At 50.6% G+C, this 16,042-nt stretch overlaps 1 protein-coding gene across 3 annotated transcripts; it reads left to right on the top strand.

Moving 5' to 3' along the window:
* The first annotated feature begins 1,248 nt into the window (after positions 1–1,248).
* Positions 1,249–14,658, top strand: WDR24 (WD repeat domain 24). 3 transcript variants are annotated; one of them, XM_024199096.3, is made up of 11 exons: positions 1,259–1,318; positions 3,334–3,504; positions 3,740–4,266; positions 5,427–5,604; positions 6,611–7,286; positions 9,919–10,034; positions 10,356–10,477; positions 11,584–11,688; positions 11,942–12,279; positions 13,030–13,214; positions 14,076–14,658. In XM_024199096.3, exons 3-11 carry the CDS (start codon positions 3,786–3,788, stop codon positions 14,242–14,244), a joined length of 2,370 nt encoding a protein of 789 aa, XP_024054864.1. In that variant the 5' UTR covers positions 1,259–1,318; positions 3,334–3,504; positions 3,740–3,785; the 3' UTR covers positions 14,245–14,658. The 3 variants fall into 3 exon arrangements, with proteins under 3 accessions (XP_024054865.1, XP_024054864.1, XP_029767128.1); XM_024199097.3 differs by lacking the exon at positions 3,334–3,504 and having other exon boundaries at positions 1,249–1,318; XM_029911268.1 differs by having other exon boundaries at positions 3,334–4,266.
* The last annotated feature ends 1,384 nt before the right edge of the window (positions 14,659–16,042 follow it).

The following is a 16,042-nucleotide window of genomic DNA, read 5'->3' as shown; positions in this document are numbered from 1 at the left end:
ATGGGCTGAATATGATAATACCATGCGGGAGTCTGAGAAATATGTTGGTGTGAAGGTTGATCTATGAAGTGAGTTCTTCAAAGCTGCACTGTCTGATAAACTTGACACCTGGCTTGAGAGGATTGATAGGATCCATCTCAAGCCTTTACAAAAACTGACATGCTGAATGGCTTCACTGTCCCTCAGGTTTTCTATCTGGCAGATCCATACCGATTGTAAGAGAACTCCACTATCTTCCCTCAATAACAGCATGAGGAGGGCCATTAAGGAGTGGCTTCTTCCCCTGGCCAACACCTGCATTCGTGCCAGATCCAGGGATGGAGGTCTGGGAGAGATGAGACTCTCTAGCCTCATCCCAGCTATTCAGGCAGGGTGATTGAATAGAGAATTGCACGTTCCAAAGATGAGACATTTCTGAGCACTGCATAGTATATTGAGGAGGAGTTCAGCAGACTGTGGCTGGCAGCATGTGGGAATGAAAAGGCGGCACCTGCGATAACAGATCAAGTTCTGTTCTTGGACAATATCAGAATACCATATAGTGTCCTTTACCCATTCAATGAGTGGGAGATGCTGGTTCCCAGGATCAAGTACCCAATCCCCTGTAGCTGGACAGATGCAGACTTCTCTAATGGAAAGAACTACCATGCTAAGGAAGCTGGGTCAAACATTTCATAATGATCCAGTCAGCTATGATTGGCTCAGGAACCACATGTGTTTCAGAGCACCAGTTCCCAACAGCCTTAAAGTTGAGAATGAATGTGTATTCCACCCGGGAATATCTAAGGCATGGCAAAGACAACCCCTTAGTGAGGTACAGACACTGCATAATGGTGTGGGGGTCTAGAACCCGTGACTGCAGAGCTGCTAGGCAGTTAGCATCTCCATGCTGCCACCTAGCTGGGGGACCGCAACACGCACCGTCTAATCCTAGTCCTGAAATCACTACCCATAGTAACCCTGACCCTAGCTTGGGGGCCCTACCTTCAGTAACCCCAGCTGGGGGACCCCAAAGAGCCCCTGGCCTAACCCTAGCCTAGGAATCCCTGTACATAGTACCCCTAAATCTACCCCGGGGAGACCCCTTAGCATCCCTAACCCCAGCCCCCTTCTCCCCTCCACCCACCTCACCCTCTGCTGGGCTCCAGCCCCCGCCCTGTGCCTCCCTCCCAAGCCGCCAGCCCGCGGCCAATGGCTCCGGCCGGGCCTGGGGGCGGGGCGCTACCGGCGGCGGAAGGGCGGGCGGGGCGGAGCCAGGCGGCGTTTCCGTGCCGTGGCGGAGGAGCCGGCCGGGCCCAAAGTTGCTCCGTTTCCCACGGTAGGTGCCGGGCTCGGCCCCCAGCCCGGGCCCGCTTCCCCCGTGATTGCTGGGCCTGCTGCCCTTGCCCGAGCCGCTCCCGCCCGGCGGGGGGGACCGAGGAGGGGGTACAAAAGAGGGGTCATGGGCTGCCGGGGGAGGGGGTTAAGAAAGAGGCTCGGGGGGTAAGGAAGAAAGGTGGGGGGGACCGAGGGGTGGGGGCTAAGGAAGGGGCGTGGGGATCGAGGGGAAGGGGTGGGAGAGTGGGGGGTAAGGAAGGGGCAGGGAGACCGAGGAGGGGTAAGAAAGAGAGATGGGGGAGACCAAGGAGGGGTTCGAAGGGGTAGGGGATTGGGGAGTAAGGAAGGGGCAGGGAAACCGAGGGTAGCGGGTGGGGGGTAAGGAAGAGAGATGGGGGAAACTGGGAGGGCAGGGGGTAAGGAAGGGGCAAGGAGATGGGGTAAGGAAGAGAGGGGGGTAAGGAAGGGGCAGGGAGACTGAGGGTAGGGGTTGTGGGGGGTAAGGAAGAGAGGAGGTGGGGACTGAGAGGAGGGGGCGGGGGTAAGGAGGGAGCAGGGGGACTGAGGGGAGAGGGCAAGGAAAAGGAGCAGGGGGAATGAGGGGAGGGGACAGGGGTAAGGAAGGGGAGTCATGGGCTGCCAGGGGAGGAGGTGGAGATTAAGAAAGGGATTGGGAGGAGCTATTCTAAGCAGGGAGACCCAGGCTACTAGCCCCCTTGTAAAGAGCCCCATCACCCCAAACCGTCCACCCTTCTGCTAATCAGTAACCCATGGTGGCTCCTGCCCTTCTCTGTAGGGAGCACCAGACCCATGGCTGTAAAGGACAGGCAACCGACTGCTTTGTTGTCTTAGCCCCCCTCTCAACATGAGGTTCCAACGTCCAAGGCTGTGGTTGCCTGGAGAACCATTATATCATTACTTTGCTGTATGCTTTGTGGCACCTTGAGGAACGTTAGGGGGCAGAGGGTTGTGTGAAACCAGAATGTGTTTGTCGTTGAGATTTAGCAACATGCCAAGGCTCCTTCCCATCTCTCGGGAAGATCTCAAAATGGATGAGAGGATTTAAATGCTGGTAAACAGTTATCTATAACACGGTTTCTCAACCCGGGGTGGGGACCCAAAATTGGGTTGCCAGAATGTTTCAGAGGGTCTTGTGGCAGTTCCCATCCCAAAGGGGTGGCTGGGCTCACCTCCCTGCTCCAGGCACTGCAACCTCTGGGATCCCAGTGCCACTTAGATGTGTCCGGGTGGCCAAATTTGAGTGAGTGGCACTGCAACCCCATGAGCCAGGTAACAACTCCACTTCCACAATTTGGTCCCAGTGCTGCAACCCCAGAGTTTGCAATGCCTGGAGCGGAGAGCCAAGCCCAGCAGCTCTACAGCACAAGAGCTGCCACTATGGGGTGAGTGCTGGGCAGGACCTGACTGAAACCCCACCCCATGGCCTCCACCCCCAGACTATTTACGGGGTCCCGACAGGCCATATACATTTATAAATGGGTCCTGAGTCCAAAAAGGTTGAGAACCACTGATCTAAAACCCCAGTTCGGTGATCCTGCTGCCCTGACTTCGTATTGGTGCCAGTGAGAAAGCACGAGAACTGTGTGGGAGGGTGGCAAACATGGCTCTAAAATGAGGGATGCTTGGCATTTTCTCAGCAGAGAGGCCTAGGATGGGGGTTTGAACTCTAATTTCACTGCATTAGGTGGACCCCTCCATGGTTGAGGGTACGCTGTCAGTATGGAGAGCTTGCTCTATTGCTGCCTGTACTGTAGTTGTGTGGATAACAAACACTGCCTCCCTCTATTGTAGTCACTCTTTAGCACTAAATTCACTATTAGAACAAAAATGAAATTCTTTCTCTGGTGCTTGCACCAATTTGGGCACTATGACCTTATGATGTAGAAGTCTGCAGTCTAATCCTGTTATGTCTTGTATTACTGAACAGCTCATTGGCTCACTTCTGTCCTCATCCCTGCATTTTGCCTTCTGAGGGATTCTTCTCTTGCTTTACAGGCCCTTACTGACAGCTTCAGCAAAAGTTGTTCCTGCAAGTGGGGTATTTTCTCAGATATTTGAATTAAGAAGGAAACTGAAATCTCTGAAAGGTTAACATGGACTTACTGGAAAGTACATGCAGGGGGTGACCAAAGAGACACCAGGGCTGAATCTGAGCTACTCTGTTAAATAAGTGGCTGTGCAGTAGTTTCTGTAGTTAAAGACTGATTGATTAATGTGATCAGGGAAAGTGATATGCAAGTCCAGTTGGAACAGTAGAAAGAGCATCCTAGATGCTGCATAAATTAATTCATTTGCTTTCAAGAAGGTTTTAATGAGGTCTGTAAGCAGTTGGTGGAAATGGACTCACCTGTGAGAATGCTGCATGTGGAGATATAAGTCTCAAAGCCTTCTCTTTGGGCAGGGCATCCAGTGGTGTCTAAGGAGAGGAAGTCACACAGAGGACAACCATGGAGAAAATGGCCAGGGTTACCACTGCCCTTGGTGGCAACACCATCACTGGACGTACCATGTTCTGTCACCTGGATGCCCCTGCTAATGCCATCAGTGTGTGTCGTGATGCTGCTCAGGTGGTGGTAGCTGGCCGCAACATCTTCAAGATCTATTCAATAGATGAAGATCAGTTTGTGGAGAAGCTAAACTTGCGTGTTGGCCGTAAGCCATCCCTGAACTTCAGCTGTGCTGATGTGGTGTGGCATCAGATGGACGAGAACCTGTTGGCCACAGCAGCTACCAATGGTGTGGTTGTGACCTGGAACCTCGGGAAGCCATCCCGTAACAAACAGGACCAGCTGTTCACTGAACACAAGCGGACAGTTAACAAAGTGTGCTTCCATCCCACTGAGGTGTATATGCTCCTCAGTGGCTCCCAGGACGGCTATATGAAATGCTTTGACCTACGCAAGAAAGACTCTGTCAGCACCTTCTCTGGTAAGGGCTCTGGCCATGTCTACAATGCAGAGCCTATGCTGGGATAGGCTGCATAGTGTAGACACAGTGTAAGCCGACAGGAGAGGAGTTCTTCCGGTGTAGTAACGTCATCTTCCCATACAGTGTTAGCTAATGTGACAGAAGAGCGCATCTGTCGGCATAGTTGTGTCTCCACTGTGGGTTTTGTCGGCATAGCTATGTCACTAGGGCTGTGGTTTTTTTCACACTCCTAACCAACATAGCTATGCCAGTATAAGTTTTAAGTTTAGACCAAGCCCCAATCTTGGGCCCACTTGGCCAGTGTTCTGTGCATTAGGATGCTTATTGCATATGCTGCAGGCTGGAGTTGTCAATTATCACCTTAAATAAGGGGGAAATACCAGATAATCCCCTATGTTCCAGGCCTTTGTCCCTCTGATCTCTTTGTGCTTCATTGTGGTAAAGATTTACCCCTTCTGGGGCTATGATGATCCAAGCAAGGGATCGGGGGACAGAGTCCCTGCTGGTGGGACTTCTAGTCTGTAGCAGCCAGTGATGTAAGCCTATGTCATTATCATCTGGGGTCTCAGGCTCACGACATGCAGCTTTTTGGTCTGATTTGAAAATTGTGTGTAGCCGATGTCTAGAGCTGCATTATCTGTGTCAGTTGTTAGGGTGGTGTTAGAGCTGTTGGGGGAGGGTGGATCTGCTTCCCATTGTCCTTGAATCATACCCTCTTCCCACCCACATCCCAACTCAGTTGCCCATATCTGGTGCCTTGAAGTCTGGGAGCTTAGGAAAGTAGCGGTTTTGATGACACAGTTATTGACTGGGTAAGGGAGATAGACTAGGACAAAAAAAGTGTGACGGACAGGTGCTGGATTGACAGCTCTGAAGTTCTCTATTTATGGACTACGTAGGGCAGAGGCAGTGCCAGCTTTGCAAAGGAAACTGTTCTGAACCAGAGTGGTCACTGGTTTCCCTTGGAGCATTAGTAGAGGTGATTTCTGCTTTTCCTACACCCAGGGTGCACTGGGCTGAGTCCAGGAGAGAATCAAGCTGGCCTGCCATTGGCAGCTTAGTGTAGACCCTTTCTAGCAAACATGAGCGTTAACACCACCAGGGGGAATGACTTTGCTGGGGCCCTGTCGGATCTGGTCTACGTTCCTATTGTCCCTCAGGCCAGTCGGAAAGCGTGCGCGATGTGCAGTTTAGCATCCGTGATTACTTCACCTTTGCTGCAACCTTTGAGAATGGGAACGTGCAGCTGTGGGACATCCGCCGTCCAGACCGCTACGAGAGGATGTTCACAGCTCACAATGGGCCTGTTTTCTGCTGTGACTGGCATCTAGAGGACAGGTATGTGCTATACCTACCACCCCGCTCTGCCCATGGCAATCACTCTCTTGTCAAAAAATTCCTGAAGGCGGTGCCTTCACACAGTGGTTCTGTGAAAACTGTCCGGTGGGGTGCTGAGAACTCGATGGGCACATGGCTCTCTCCTGAATATCAGAAGGAGCAGCGTGGCTTATAAAACAAGTCACTCTTGCTGTTCTGTGGGATAGCCAGCAGTAACTAGTAAACCAGAAGTGAGCTGCTGGAACTGGGTAATGTCAGGTATGTCCAGTGTGTTTCACCAACTTGATCAGCTCAGGGAGTGAGAGGGCTGCTTTAAAACACAGCTTGCTTGTGTCTAAGGCACGTTTGCCATCCTGCCATTAGGTATAAACTGAGATTCACCGGGGGGAAAAGTCACATTTCCCAGTAAATAATTAATTTATACTAAAAAAAAAGTTGCATGCAACTCCTGGACCCTGAACAGCCTCCTGGAACTCCTTGTCCATCTCATGCTGGGGAGCTATCTTCACAAGCTGAGAGAAGCACAAAGTACCTAAAATTAGCCTTTTTGTCCTCTGCTTTTATTTGTGGGGGGAAGAGGGGGATGGAAGCCCCTCTCATTTTCACTGACTGAAATGCAAAGGGCAGTTTGCCTTAAATCAGGGAAACCAAATTTTCTCAACCAGGGGCTGGAGGGCCTCACCTAATAAAATGGAAGATATTGCATCCTCCCTTTAGTTTAATATGCAGGTGTAGTCTGTGAAAGCTACAGGTCCCAGCATGCACAGTTCCCTTTTGATATGGTTGGAATCTGCACGCTGGGACCTGTAGTTTTGGTGAGCTATGCCTCCATGCTAAAAGAGAGGGTGCCCAAGGCCTGTGCTTGTTTAGTGCCATGTAGCTGGCAGGCAGCACTCTGACCACCTGTAGCCTAAAAGGCTTGCGTAAAAAGCCAATAATCCAAGATCAACTTCCAGGACATTTCTTCAGTTAATGTTTCTGCTTGTTCCTTTCTCCCTTCTGCCAGGGGCTGGCTGGCGACAGGAGGCCGAGATAAGATGGTGAAGGTCTGGGACATGAACACCAACAGGGCCAAAGAGATCTACTGCGTGCAAACCATAGCCTCTGTGGCGAGGGTCAAGTGGCGGCCTGAGTGCAAGCACCACATCGCCACCTGCTCCATGATGGTGGACCACAACATCTATGTGTGGGATGTGCGGCGCCCCTTCATCCCGTCTGCCATGTTTGAAGAGCACAAGGACGTCACCACGGGTATCGTGTGGCGCCACCTGCACGATCCCTACTTCCTCCTCTCGGGCTCCAAGGACAGCACCCTTTACCAGCACATCTTCAAGGACGCCAGCCAGCCCATTGACAGGGCCAACCCTGAGGGCCTGTGCTACAGCCTCTTTGGGGACCTGGCCTTCGCAGCCAAAGAGAGCCTGATCTCCTCCGACTCCAACCGCAAGCCCTACATCGGGGACAGGCGGCATCCCATCTTCTTCAAGCGTAAGCTGGACCCCACGGAACAGTTCGAGTACATCTCTTCTTCCAGTGCCCTGAGTGTCTTTGAGACAGACCTGGAGAGTGGCAGCATGGATTGGTTTGTGAGAACGGCCAAGCAGTATGCGCTGGCGGGGAGACCCCTGGCAGAGCTGTGTGACCACAATGCCAAGGTAGCCAAAGAGCTTGACCGTGACCAGGTACGTGCAACCCTCTAACAGCCTGTGGGAAGGGAGAGGCAGGCTCTGCTTTTTATTAGCTGAGCCTTCAAGCCAAACTGGATGGCATAGGAAGCCTTGATTGTATGTATAGACAGATACCATAGACATAAACTGTGGAGACAGGTCATGCGGGCTGCAAAGAATGACTGGTTGTCTGCTGCCCTCTAATGGGAACAGCTATGCATAGTGTAAATTTACATACATTTATTGCATCTCTGTACTCTTAGCATAGTGATTTCTGAGCTGTTTCTGGCTGCTAATGTTTGTTTTGACAGGGTGTCTCGTGAAATCTCATTGGCCAGATTAATGCAGATTGGTTTGGATGGGAGTCCTGTCAGAAGGACTGTCCGTGCTGCCTGATGGGAGCAATGGCAAACTGCAGAGCACTGAGCTGGGGAGAGGAGAGGTGACTGGTGAGGTACTGCAGGCCTCCGTGTCAGCTCTGTCCTTATTTAACATCTTTGCTCTGGAACAGAGAGTAGCCTGCACTTTCATTAAATTTGTAGGTGATGCTAAATTGGGAAGAGTTGTGAGGACAAGGAAATGATGCTAAACTGGATTTAGATCAGAAATGTAGGGAGAAAACAATACAATGAGATCCCCCTTGGGCAAATGGTGGTGGGGACAGAGGGTGAAGAATGATCCTCCCCATACAGATTCAGTGGAGGCGGAGGGTGGAGGGGAACCTAACAGAATGCAGAAAAGGTGTTAGATGGGCTCCAACACCACCAGATCCTAAAGACTGGTCCCTGCTCCAGAGGAAGGGGAAAAGGTCTCTTACTGATATGCTAGACCTAGTGATCTGTTCTGAGTCTAATACGATTCAGTATTTTCATTAATGACTTGGATGATGGAATGGAGAGCATGCGTACAAAATTTACAGATGACACCAGGGTGGGAGGGGTTGCAAGCACTTTGGAAGACAAGATTAAAATTCAAAATGACCTTGATAAGAGAATTGGTCTGAAATTAACAAGATGAAATTCAATAAAAACAAATGCAAGATAAATCACATGCACAAATACAGAAGGGGAACAACTGGTTAGGCAGCAGTAATGCAGAAAAAGATCTGGGAGTTACAGTGGATCACAAATTGAATATGAGCCAACAATATTTTGCAAAAAATGCAAATATTGTTATGGGGTGTATTAACAGGAGTGTCATATGCAATACATGGGAGGTATTTGTCATGCTCTGTTCCACAGTTATGAGGCCTCAGCTGGAGTAGTGTGTCCAGTTTTGAGCACCACACTTTGAGAAAGTTGTGAGCAAATTGAGAGAGTCCAGTCCAGAGGAAAACAACAAAAAATGATGAAAGGTTCAGAAAACCTGACCCAGGAGGAAAGGTTACAAAGCTGGGTGTGTTTAGAGTCTTGAGACAAGACTGAGGGGGGACCTGATAACAATCTTCAAATATGTTAAGGGCTGTTACAAAGAGGCCAGTAAACAATTGTTTTCCATGTCCACTGAAGGCAGAACAAGAAATAATGGGCTTAATCTGCAGTAAGGGAGATTTAGGTTTGATATTAGAAGGTTTTTCCTAAGGATAGCTAAGTACTGGAATAGGTTACCAAGGGAGCTTGTGGAATCCCTGTCATTGAAGGTTTTAAAGAACAGGTTGGACAGACACACTTGTCAGGGATGATCTAGGGTTACTTGGTCTGGTCTCTCAGTGCAGGGGGCTGGACTAGATGACCTCTTGAGCTCTATGTTTCTATGATTCAATGTTCTAGATTCAGTAGTTGGTAAATCCCTGAGTATGGAAGCAGGGTTAGTGCTGGGAAGTGACTTGGAAACGTAGCTTGCCCAAGGGTTAAGCTCTTTCTGTTGTTTCTCTTTTCCTTTCTTTCCTCAAGAGTTGTTGCTGTGAGATGAGATGTGCTCCACTCCCTGCTAAGGCCACGGGCAGAAATGCACTGTCATCAGCGTGCACCTAGCCCCTGCTAGTTGGAGGATGACCTATGTCCTGTAGTCAGAGCTGTTCTGTCTTTTCTCCTCTCCCTTTGTCTCTGTCACATCTACTCCTCTTTAGATGTTTCTCTCCTGCCGTCCCCTCTACTACAGAGTGCCCCTTGGTGCAGTGGGTCTTACCTTGCCCCTGCACAGGAGGAGCAGAATGAAACGGATAAGGAGCAGAGGTAGTATTATCTGGACTGGGCACAAATTTCACTCATGTGCAAGGAGAGTTGAAAATAGTGTAGAGCCAACAAAGCACTGTTAGTGACAAGAAACTAACCCAAAGTAGAGCTCAGATCCCAGCACTCTGAGGGTGTTCTGATCCACGGCCAGACTTGAGCTTGTCCCTCCTCTCGTAGCTGTGCCGAGGTACCTGCACTGCTGGTGCTGTCTTGGGTTGCTGCCAGTTCTGTTACCTGAGAAGGCAGGAAAGATCTAGGCAACATTGCAGGGTGGATAGAAACTCTACATTGCAGCAGGTCCCCTCCCCACAGACACCACTGGTGAGGGACGATGCTTGTCCTGCCCCATGCTTTCGGCTTGGGCTCTGAACTATGCTCCAGAAACCAATTTTCTGATGATGTTGCCTTGTTTGACAGACAGTGGTAACAATCTAACCCTTCCCCTCCTCCCTTCTCTCTCTCCCTGGGGGCAGGTTGCCCAGACATGGACAATGCTCCGAATTATTTACTCCAGCCCTGGCACTGTGCCCTCTGCTAACCTGAACCACAGCCTGGGGAAGGGCAGTACCTCCCTCCCACTCATGAACAGGTGAGCAGTCTAATCACGGCATCCCCTGACATGGCCCTGTTGGGAGGAAGTGGATGGGGAGGCCTGCACTGGCATACAGGGGATATGTGGAAACTTGACTGGCCGATAGGAAAGGGGGAACCATTCTGGAGATGGCTTCTTACACCAAGTTAGAGTCACTGCAGAGGAACTGGTTACTTCCCACTGATCTAAGTCAGATGGGCCTTCCCAGTGAGCCGGCTCCTTCATTCCCATCAGTTGACAGCAGAGTGGCAGCTGCTACTACGGCTTCTTTCAGCGTGAGAAAGAAACGGGCTAATGTGGGCTTGGCTTCTTTCCCAGCTTTAACCTGAAGGACATACCATCTGGGATAGGCAACGAGTCCAGATTGGAGCGCAGCAAAGGAGAGAGCCGATCCGAAAACATCCTCATGGATTCCTCCTCCACCTTAATCAACAATGATGGTAACATTTCAGCCGCTGGGTCAATGGAGCGTGCCAGTGGCTAGCTCGGTAATAGGAGTCCAAAATGCTCACTGTTTGGGGTGCAATCCAGACAGTGAGGGGTTAAGTCACTGCCTGCCCTGTAACCTTGGATGCCTCAAATGCTTTGCTACTGTAACTCCCTGCTTGGGACATTCACAGTCAGCAACAAGCACAACCCCGTCAGCCTGCCAACAACACACCATCACGCTCCGTGGTCTCTAGCTGCCTTGGTTACTACTCGCAGGGTGACCCCAGCACACTCCCAGTCATCTTCCCTGCTCCCAGCAGAGTGATGGCCCACAGCTACCCTTAACTGTGCCAATGTTTCTCCACTCTCAGGTACTGCTCTGGTCCTTTTGAGCCCAACTACCAGCCAGCAATTATCACAGACACTCTTTTTGTCTTGGTTATTGTTAGCAGGGGTCACAACCTCTCACTGGTCTGCATTGCACTGTGACGCCATCATCCTGTTGGGATGCAGTTCTAGTTCCAGTTAGCGCCCCCCCTCCCGGGGTACTCTGTCCCAACAACACCAGCCAAATCGTGGTTGCAGAACCTCAGGCATTTTGATCAGGGAACGTATACATTGTCTGCAGATCATTGGCCCAAGTCTCTTGAGGCTGGAGTCTGTCACTCTGGAATGTGGGAGGATTGGGATGGGACAGTGGATAGTGGTTAGAGCAGAGAACTGGGAGTCAGGACTGCTGGGTCTTGCCCCAGCCCTGTCATTGTGACGTGCTGTGACACCCTTGACATATCACTTCCCACACCTGTGTGCCTCAGTTTTCCCATCTGTGGAAGGGACAATGCTGCTGCCCTCTCTCTATGAAGCACTTTGAGGTCATTGGATAGAAGGTGCTTTACCAATGCAGAGCACTGTGCCTGTCTGTCCCACCTCCGCTCCAGCCCCAGGTCAGTTTGCTGAGGGTGAGTTGGCAGCTGGGCTGTGGTTTCTGAGCAGCCTGCGTTTTCTGCCATAGCAGCACAGGAAAGTCCGACAAGCTCTACTCCTGTAGGGGTATCCTGACTTGTCTTCTCTCTCTCTCTCTCTCTCTGCTCCTCCTCCCCGTTCCGTGTTCATCCAGAGAATGAGGAGACAGAGGGCAGCGACGTCCCTGCGGACTATCTCCTGGGGGATGTGGAGGGGGATGAGGATGAGTTGTACATGATGGACCATGAGAATCCCCATGGTGAGTTTGTTGTTCTGTGAATGCACACGCATGACTGCAGTGCAGCTGGGTCTCAGCAGGAGTTGCCTGTATGTACTCACTGCACTGGAGAGGATGCCAGATCCCTCCTTGACTCCTTTATCTGGTGGTGGTGTAGTCGTGTCTGTCCCAGGATATTAAAAGAACAAGGTGTGTGATATTACCACACCCAACTTGTGTCGCCTTTATCCATGGCACTACCCCTGCTCACTGAAAAGGGCTTGTCTCTTTGCAGCCGAAGAGCAGGAATACATCCTCCCCCAAGAGGCCTTCCCCCTGCGCCATGAAATAGTGGACAACCCCTCGGCCCTGGACCACCTGCAGGACAAGGCAGACTCTCCTCATGTCAGTGGCAACGAGGCTGAGACTGTGTCCCTGACGCCTGTGGAGTCCTTCTCCCTCATCTCCATCTCCCACTCACTCTACGAGAACCGCCTGCCACCCGACTTCTTCAGCCCCATCGTCCGGGACATGCTCCTCTTCTACGCCGAGCAGGGGGATGTGCAGATGGCAGTGTCCGTGCTCATCGTGCTGGGCGACCGGATCAAGAAAGAGATCGATGAGCAAACCCAGGTATAGCGCTATAGGGAGGAGCACTTCCCAGAGAGAGGCTTCTTCAGCAAAGCTGCTGCATATCCTCCCCCAGCAAACAGGGTTTGGAGACTCTCATAACAATCCTTTGTATTTATACAGAGTCTTTCATCCAGAAGTCCCCAGAGTGCTTTGCAAACTCTCGAGCGTGAAGCTCCAAGCACAGATGGGGGAAGGCATTCCTGATACACTAACTGAAAGGGAGGTGGTGGGTGTTGGTCAAGGGCCTAGTCTGGTAACCTGTTCCCACACAGCTTGGGAGCACTGTGCTGGAGAATTGTCACAGAATATATAGTAAGACCAAGCCACTGTAAATGAATAAGAAATAATGTTTCCAGCTGGAAAGGTACCACTGAGCAAGGAGTTCAGTTAGGCCATCGGTCTTACGGACTGTGAGTTAAGAATTTCTTGGGAGCAAAGTGAATCATGCTTTTGGCTTTAGTTTCTCTCTGAGACAATACAATGGCAGAAAGCTGCAGAGATCAGATCTCTTTTGGAATGTTACTACCCCAGCTAACTGTGTGCTGTAGAATAATCAATGCATGAAGTAGCTAGATGGTATACCCTTCTGCACCCCTCCTTGTTTGGACTAACATTTGATAGCCCCTTCTAAAGCTGATTTAACCTGAGGCTGGAGTCATAGGGAGGGGGTTTGGGTTCAGTAACTTTGCCCACAGACCCTAATGTGAACCAAGACTAATTTAGGTGTTTGCCCCCCCTCCCCTGCCCCAGGAGCACTGGTACACCTCCTATATCGACCTGCTGCAGCGCTTCCAGCTCTGGAATATCTCCAATGAGGTGATCAAACTGAGCACGTGCAGAGCCATCAACTGCCTCAACCAGGCCTCCACCACCCTGCACATCAACTGCAGCAACTGCAAGCGGCCGATGAGCAACAAGGGCTGGATCTGCGACAGGTGAGATGCTTTAGGGTGGAGGGGGAGTGCGGTGGGCGCCTTCATTTTGGAAGGGTTTGTCTGGAGGTAGCTAATGCATTATCTTGAAGTAATGTAATCTCTTGCCCAGTTCAGTTTCCATTATTATTATTTGTTTGTACTCCAGTAGCACCTAGAGGCCACAGTGGAGCTCACCCTATTGTGATAGGCACTGTGCATACACCTACAAACAGGTCCTGCCCTGAAGAGCTTACTCTAAATACACCGAACACAAGGTGGAGGGAAAACAGAGGCAGAGAGAGGTGAAGTGACTTGCCCAAGGTTACATACCTGGCCAGTGGCAGCACTGGGTATAGAACCCACGTCCCCTGGCTCTCAGGTCACTGTCCTAACCACTGAACCACACTGCAGAATGGAAACACAGTCTGCTGTTGGGGGTCCCTTGTGATCACTAACGATCTGTGCTGATTCTGAATGGTAAACAGTCTCCCACGTGTGTTCCCAGCCTGACCTGGGTTAAAGTTTCCTTCCCATGGTTCTGTTGCTTCTTTATAAGCTGTTTGATTTGTAGTTGATTTCATTGCTGTGAGGCACCCAGTGTCGGGCCCAAATATTATGTTTTTCTTTTGGGTTTCTGGTTTATAAACTCCCAGCCTTGTGCCAGCCAGGGCTGATGATGATACTGAAGGAGTTACAGTTTTGAGGTGTGGGCAGGGATTGACTGAGCTCACACCCTGAGGGGTCTGCATTGATTGGATGGGTTCCTTGATCCAGCTGGGAGCTGAGTGGTACATGCCAGGGTTTCACTGCCTGAGCTGGCCACTTGCCCCAGAGTGCTTTCTCTGCAGCTGATTCACCTGTAATCTTCTCTCTCTGGGCCAGGTGTCGGCAGTGTGCCAGCATGTGTGCTGTGTGCCACCATGTGGTGAAGGGCCTGTTTGTGTGGTGCCAGGGCTGCAGTCATGGTGGCCACCTGCAGCACATCATGAAATGGCTAGAGACCAGTTCACACTGTCCAGCGGGCTGCGGTCACCTGTGCGAATACACCTGAACTGAAAGGAACCAACCCTCAGCTGATGAGAGGTGGGATTCAGTCCCTGACCTGCTTGGAACCAACAGGAGATTGATCGCTGGAGCCTCTTCTTGGATGGAGGTTTTGGAGGAGAGGCTGTCTTGGATTTTAGAGAGGAGGCACCTCTTGCAGTATGCTATCCGTGAACAGGATTGAGAGTGAGGCTGACTTTGCATAGGGAAGGTTCCTCCTCAGTGCTTGAAATACAGCAAAGCCTGCAACATCCAAGAGCCTTCCTGGACAGTTTTTCCTAGTCATTGTCTTCTATTTATTTTTGACTGGAGTGTAAATAATTTTGTATTAAAGGTACCAGAATATCGTGTAAACATAGTTCTTTATAAACCAATCTAATGAACAAGACAGTCTGAGCCGGACTCTGAGCTACACCTTGACTTTTATACTGAATAAAAAAAAGAACAAAGTAGCTTCAGTGAGTCACTTGTTTGTATGCAGCTGCCCACATTGAATACATCCAAGAACCCTGCTTTGTTCAGCTCTGGCTGCATGTGCATAGCATCTTGGCTGATTCTCCTTGTGGAAAGGAGTCTAATGATCAGTCCTGACCACAGTCTAATAGTCAACAATTCTTGGGAAAGGGAGTTTTTAACCCGATTCCCCAGCCCAGCCCCTAAATGCTGAGCATAAGGTAACCTGCAATTTCCTCTGGAAAAGGAAAATCAGACAGATTGCATGCTTCATAATGAATAAGGCACCAGCCTCTGGAGACTTAGGGAACAGTCCTGATTAATTCACCAATTCACTTGTGATTTCAGCTGAACATCCTCTTGTTCCTGGAGAATCTGGGGAGCTGAGACTGATGCCTTGGGCTGAGCAGAATCTACTTAGTCCCAGAGCTAGGAGTCAGGAGTCACCACCCTGGTGTATGTGCTTAAACAAGTCACTTAACTTCCCCAAGCCTCCATTTTCCCCAATCTGTTAAATGGGCCTAAGTATCAAACTACTTTCAAAGGGAACCAGTTAAGAATGAATGCTTATACAGTGCTTTGAAAATGCCAACTATACAGCTATAAAGGCCCCCAAATTGGCTAGAATACACGGGGGGGGGATGCCCCTTTGGAGCAGATGCTACCACCCTGTCCTCAGGGTCATAAACTTGTACAACCTGCCCAATGAGCACCTGCATTGAAACCCTGATTAGCATGACCCACATTGTACCGACTTTCAAGTTATCTGTGCTTCTTGATGAGCCTCCTGCACAACCACACCACCTCTCTCTTTTGTGGATGCTGGCAGGAGCACATCCTAGGCTCCTGCTCTTCTTGAACAGAATCCTCCATCCTTGGGCCCCCTAAATACTTTCACAGCCACAAGTTCTTGACATCCTTCCTCTAGCCCCTTGCCATGCTGGCCCAGCATAGGAGGGAAGAAGCAGCAGCAACCAACTAGCTTGTGCTTGTACTGATCCAGGCTGGGGTCAGCCTAAGAAAGCCAGGTGGAAAGGGGGGGGAGCACAAGCACATACATAGGAGGGGAAGAGTCAATGGGGCAGAACACAGGCTAGAGGGGTGCAAAGCAGGAGGAGCTAGGCCTGAACCATGAAATCCCCCCTGCTGAGCAGGGGTGTTTGGCCTGTGGGAGGATGGGCTCTTGGTTTAGCCCATTTCCGGCTCTGAGACTAGATGTGGGTTAGCGGCTGGGGACGTTTGTCAATGGCTGCTGGGTAATGTAGTCACCAGGCCACCTGTCCAATAGCAGCACGCGGCATCAGCCTCTCTTCCCCTTTCACCCCTTTGAGGGACCACGAATGGAAGTGTCT

The sequence above is a fragment of the Terrapene carolina genome, unplaced genomic scaffold (assembly GCF_002925995.2).
Source record: "Terrapene carolina triunguis isolate 2854851 unplaced genomic scaffold, T_m_triunguis-2.0 Scaffold93, whole genome shotgun sequence".
Classification (NCBI taxonomy): domain Eukaryota; kingdom Metazoa; phylum Chordata; order Testudines; family Emydidae; genus Terrapene; species Terrapene triunguis.
The sequence above is the reverse complement of the archived record's forward strand: the minus strand, read 5'-3'. Positions and strand labels throughout refer to the sequence as shown.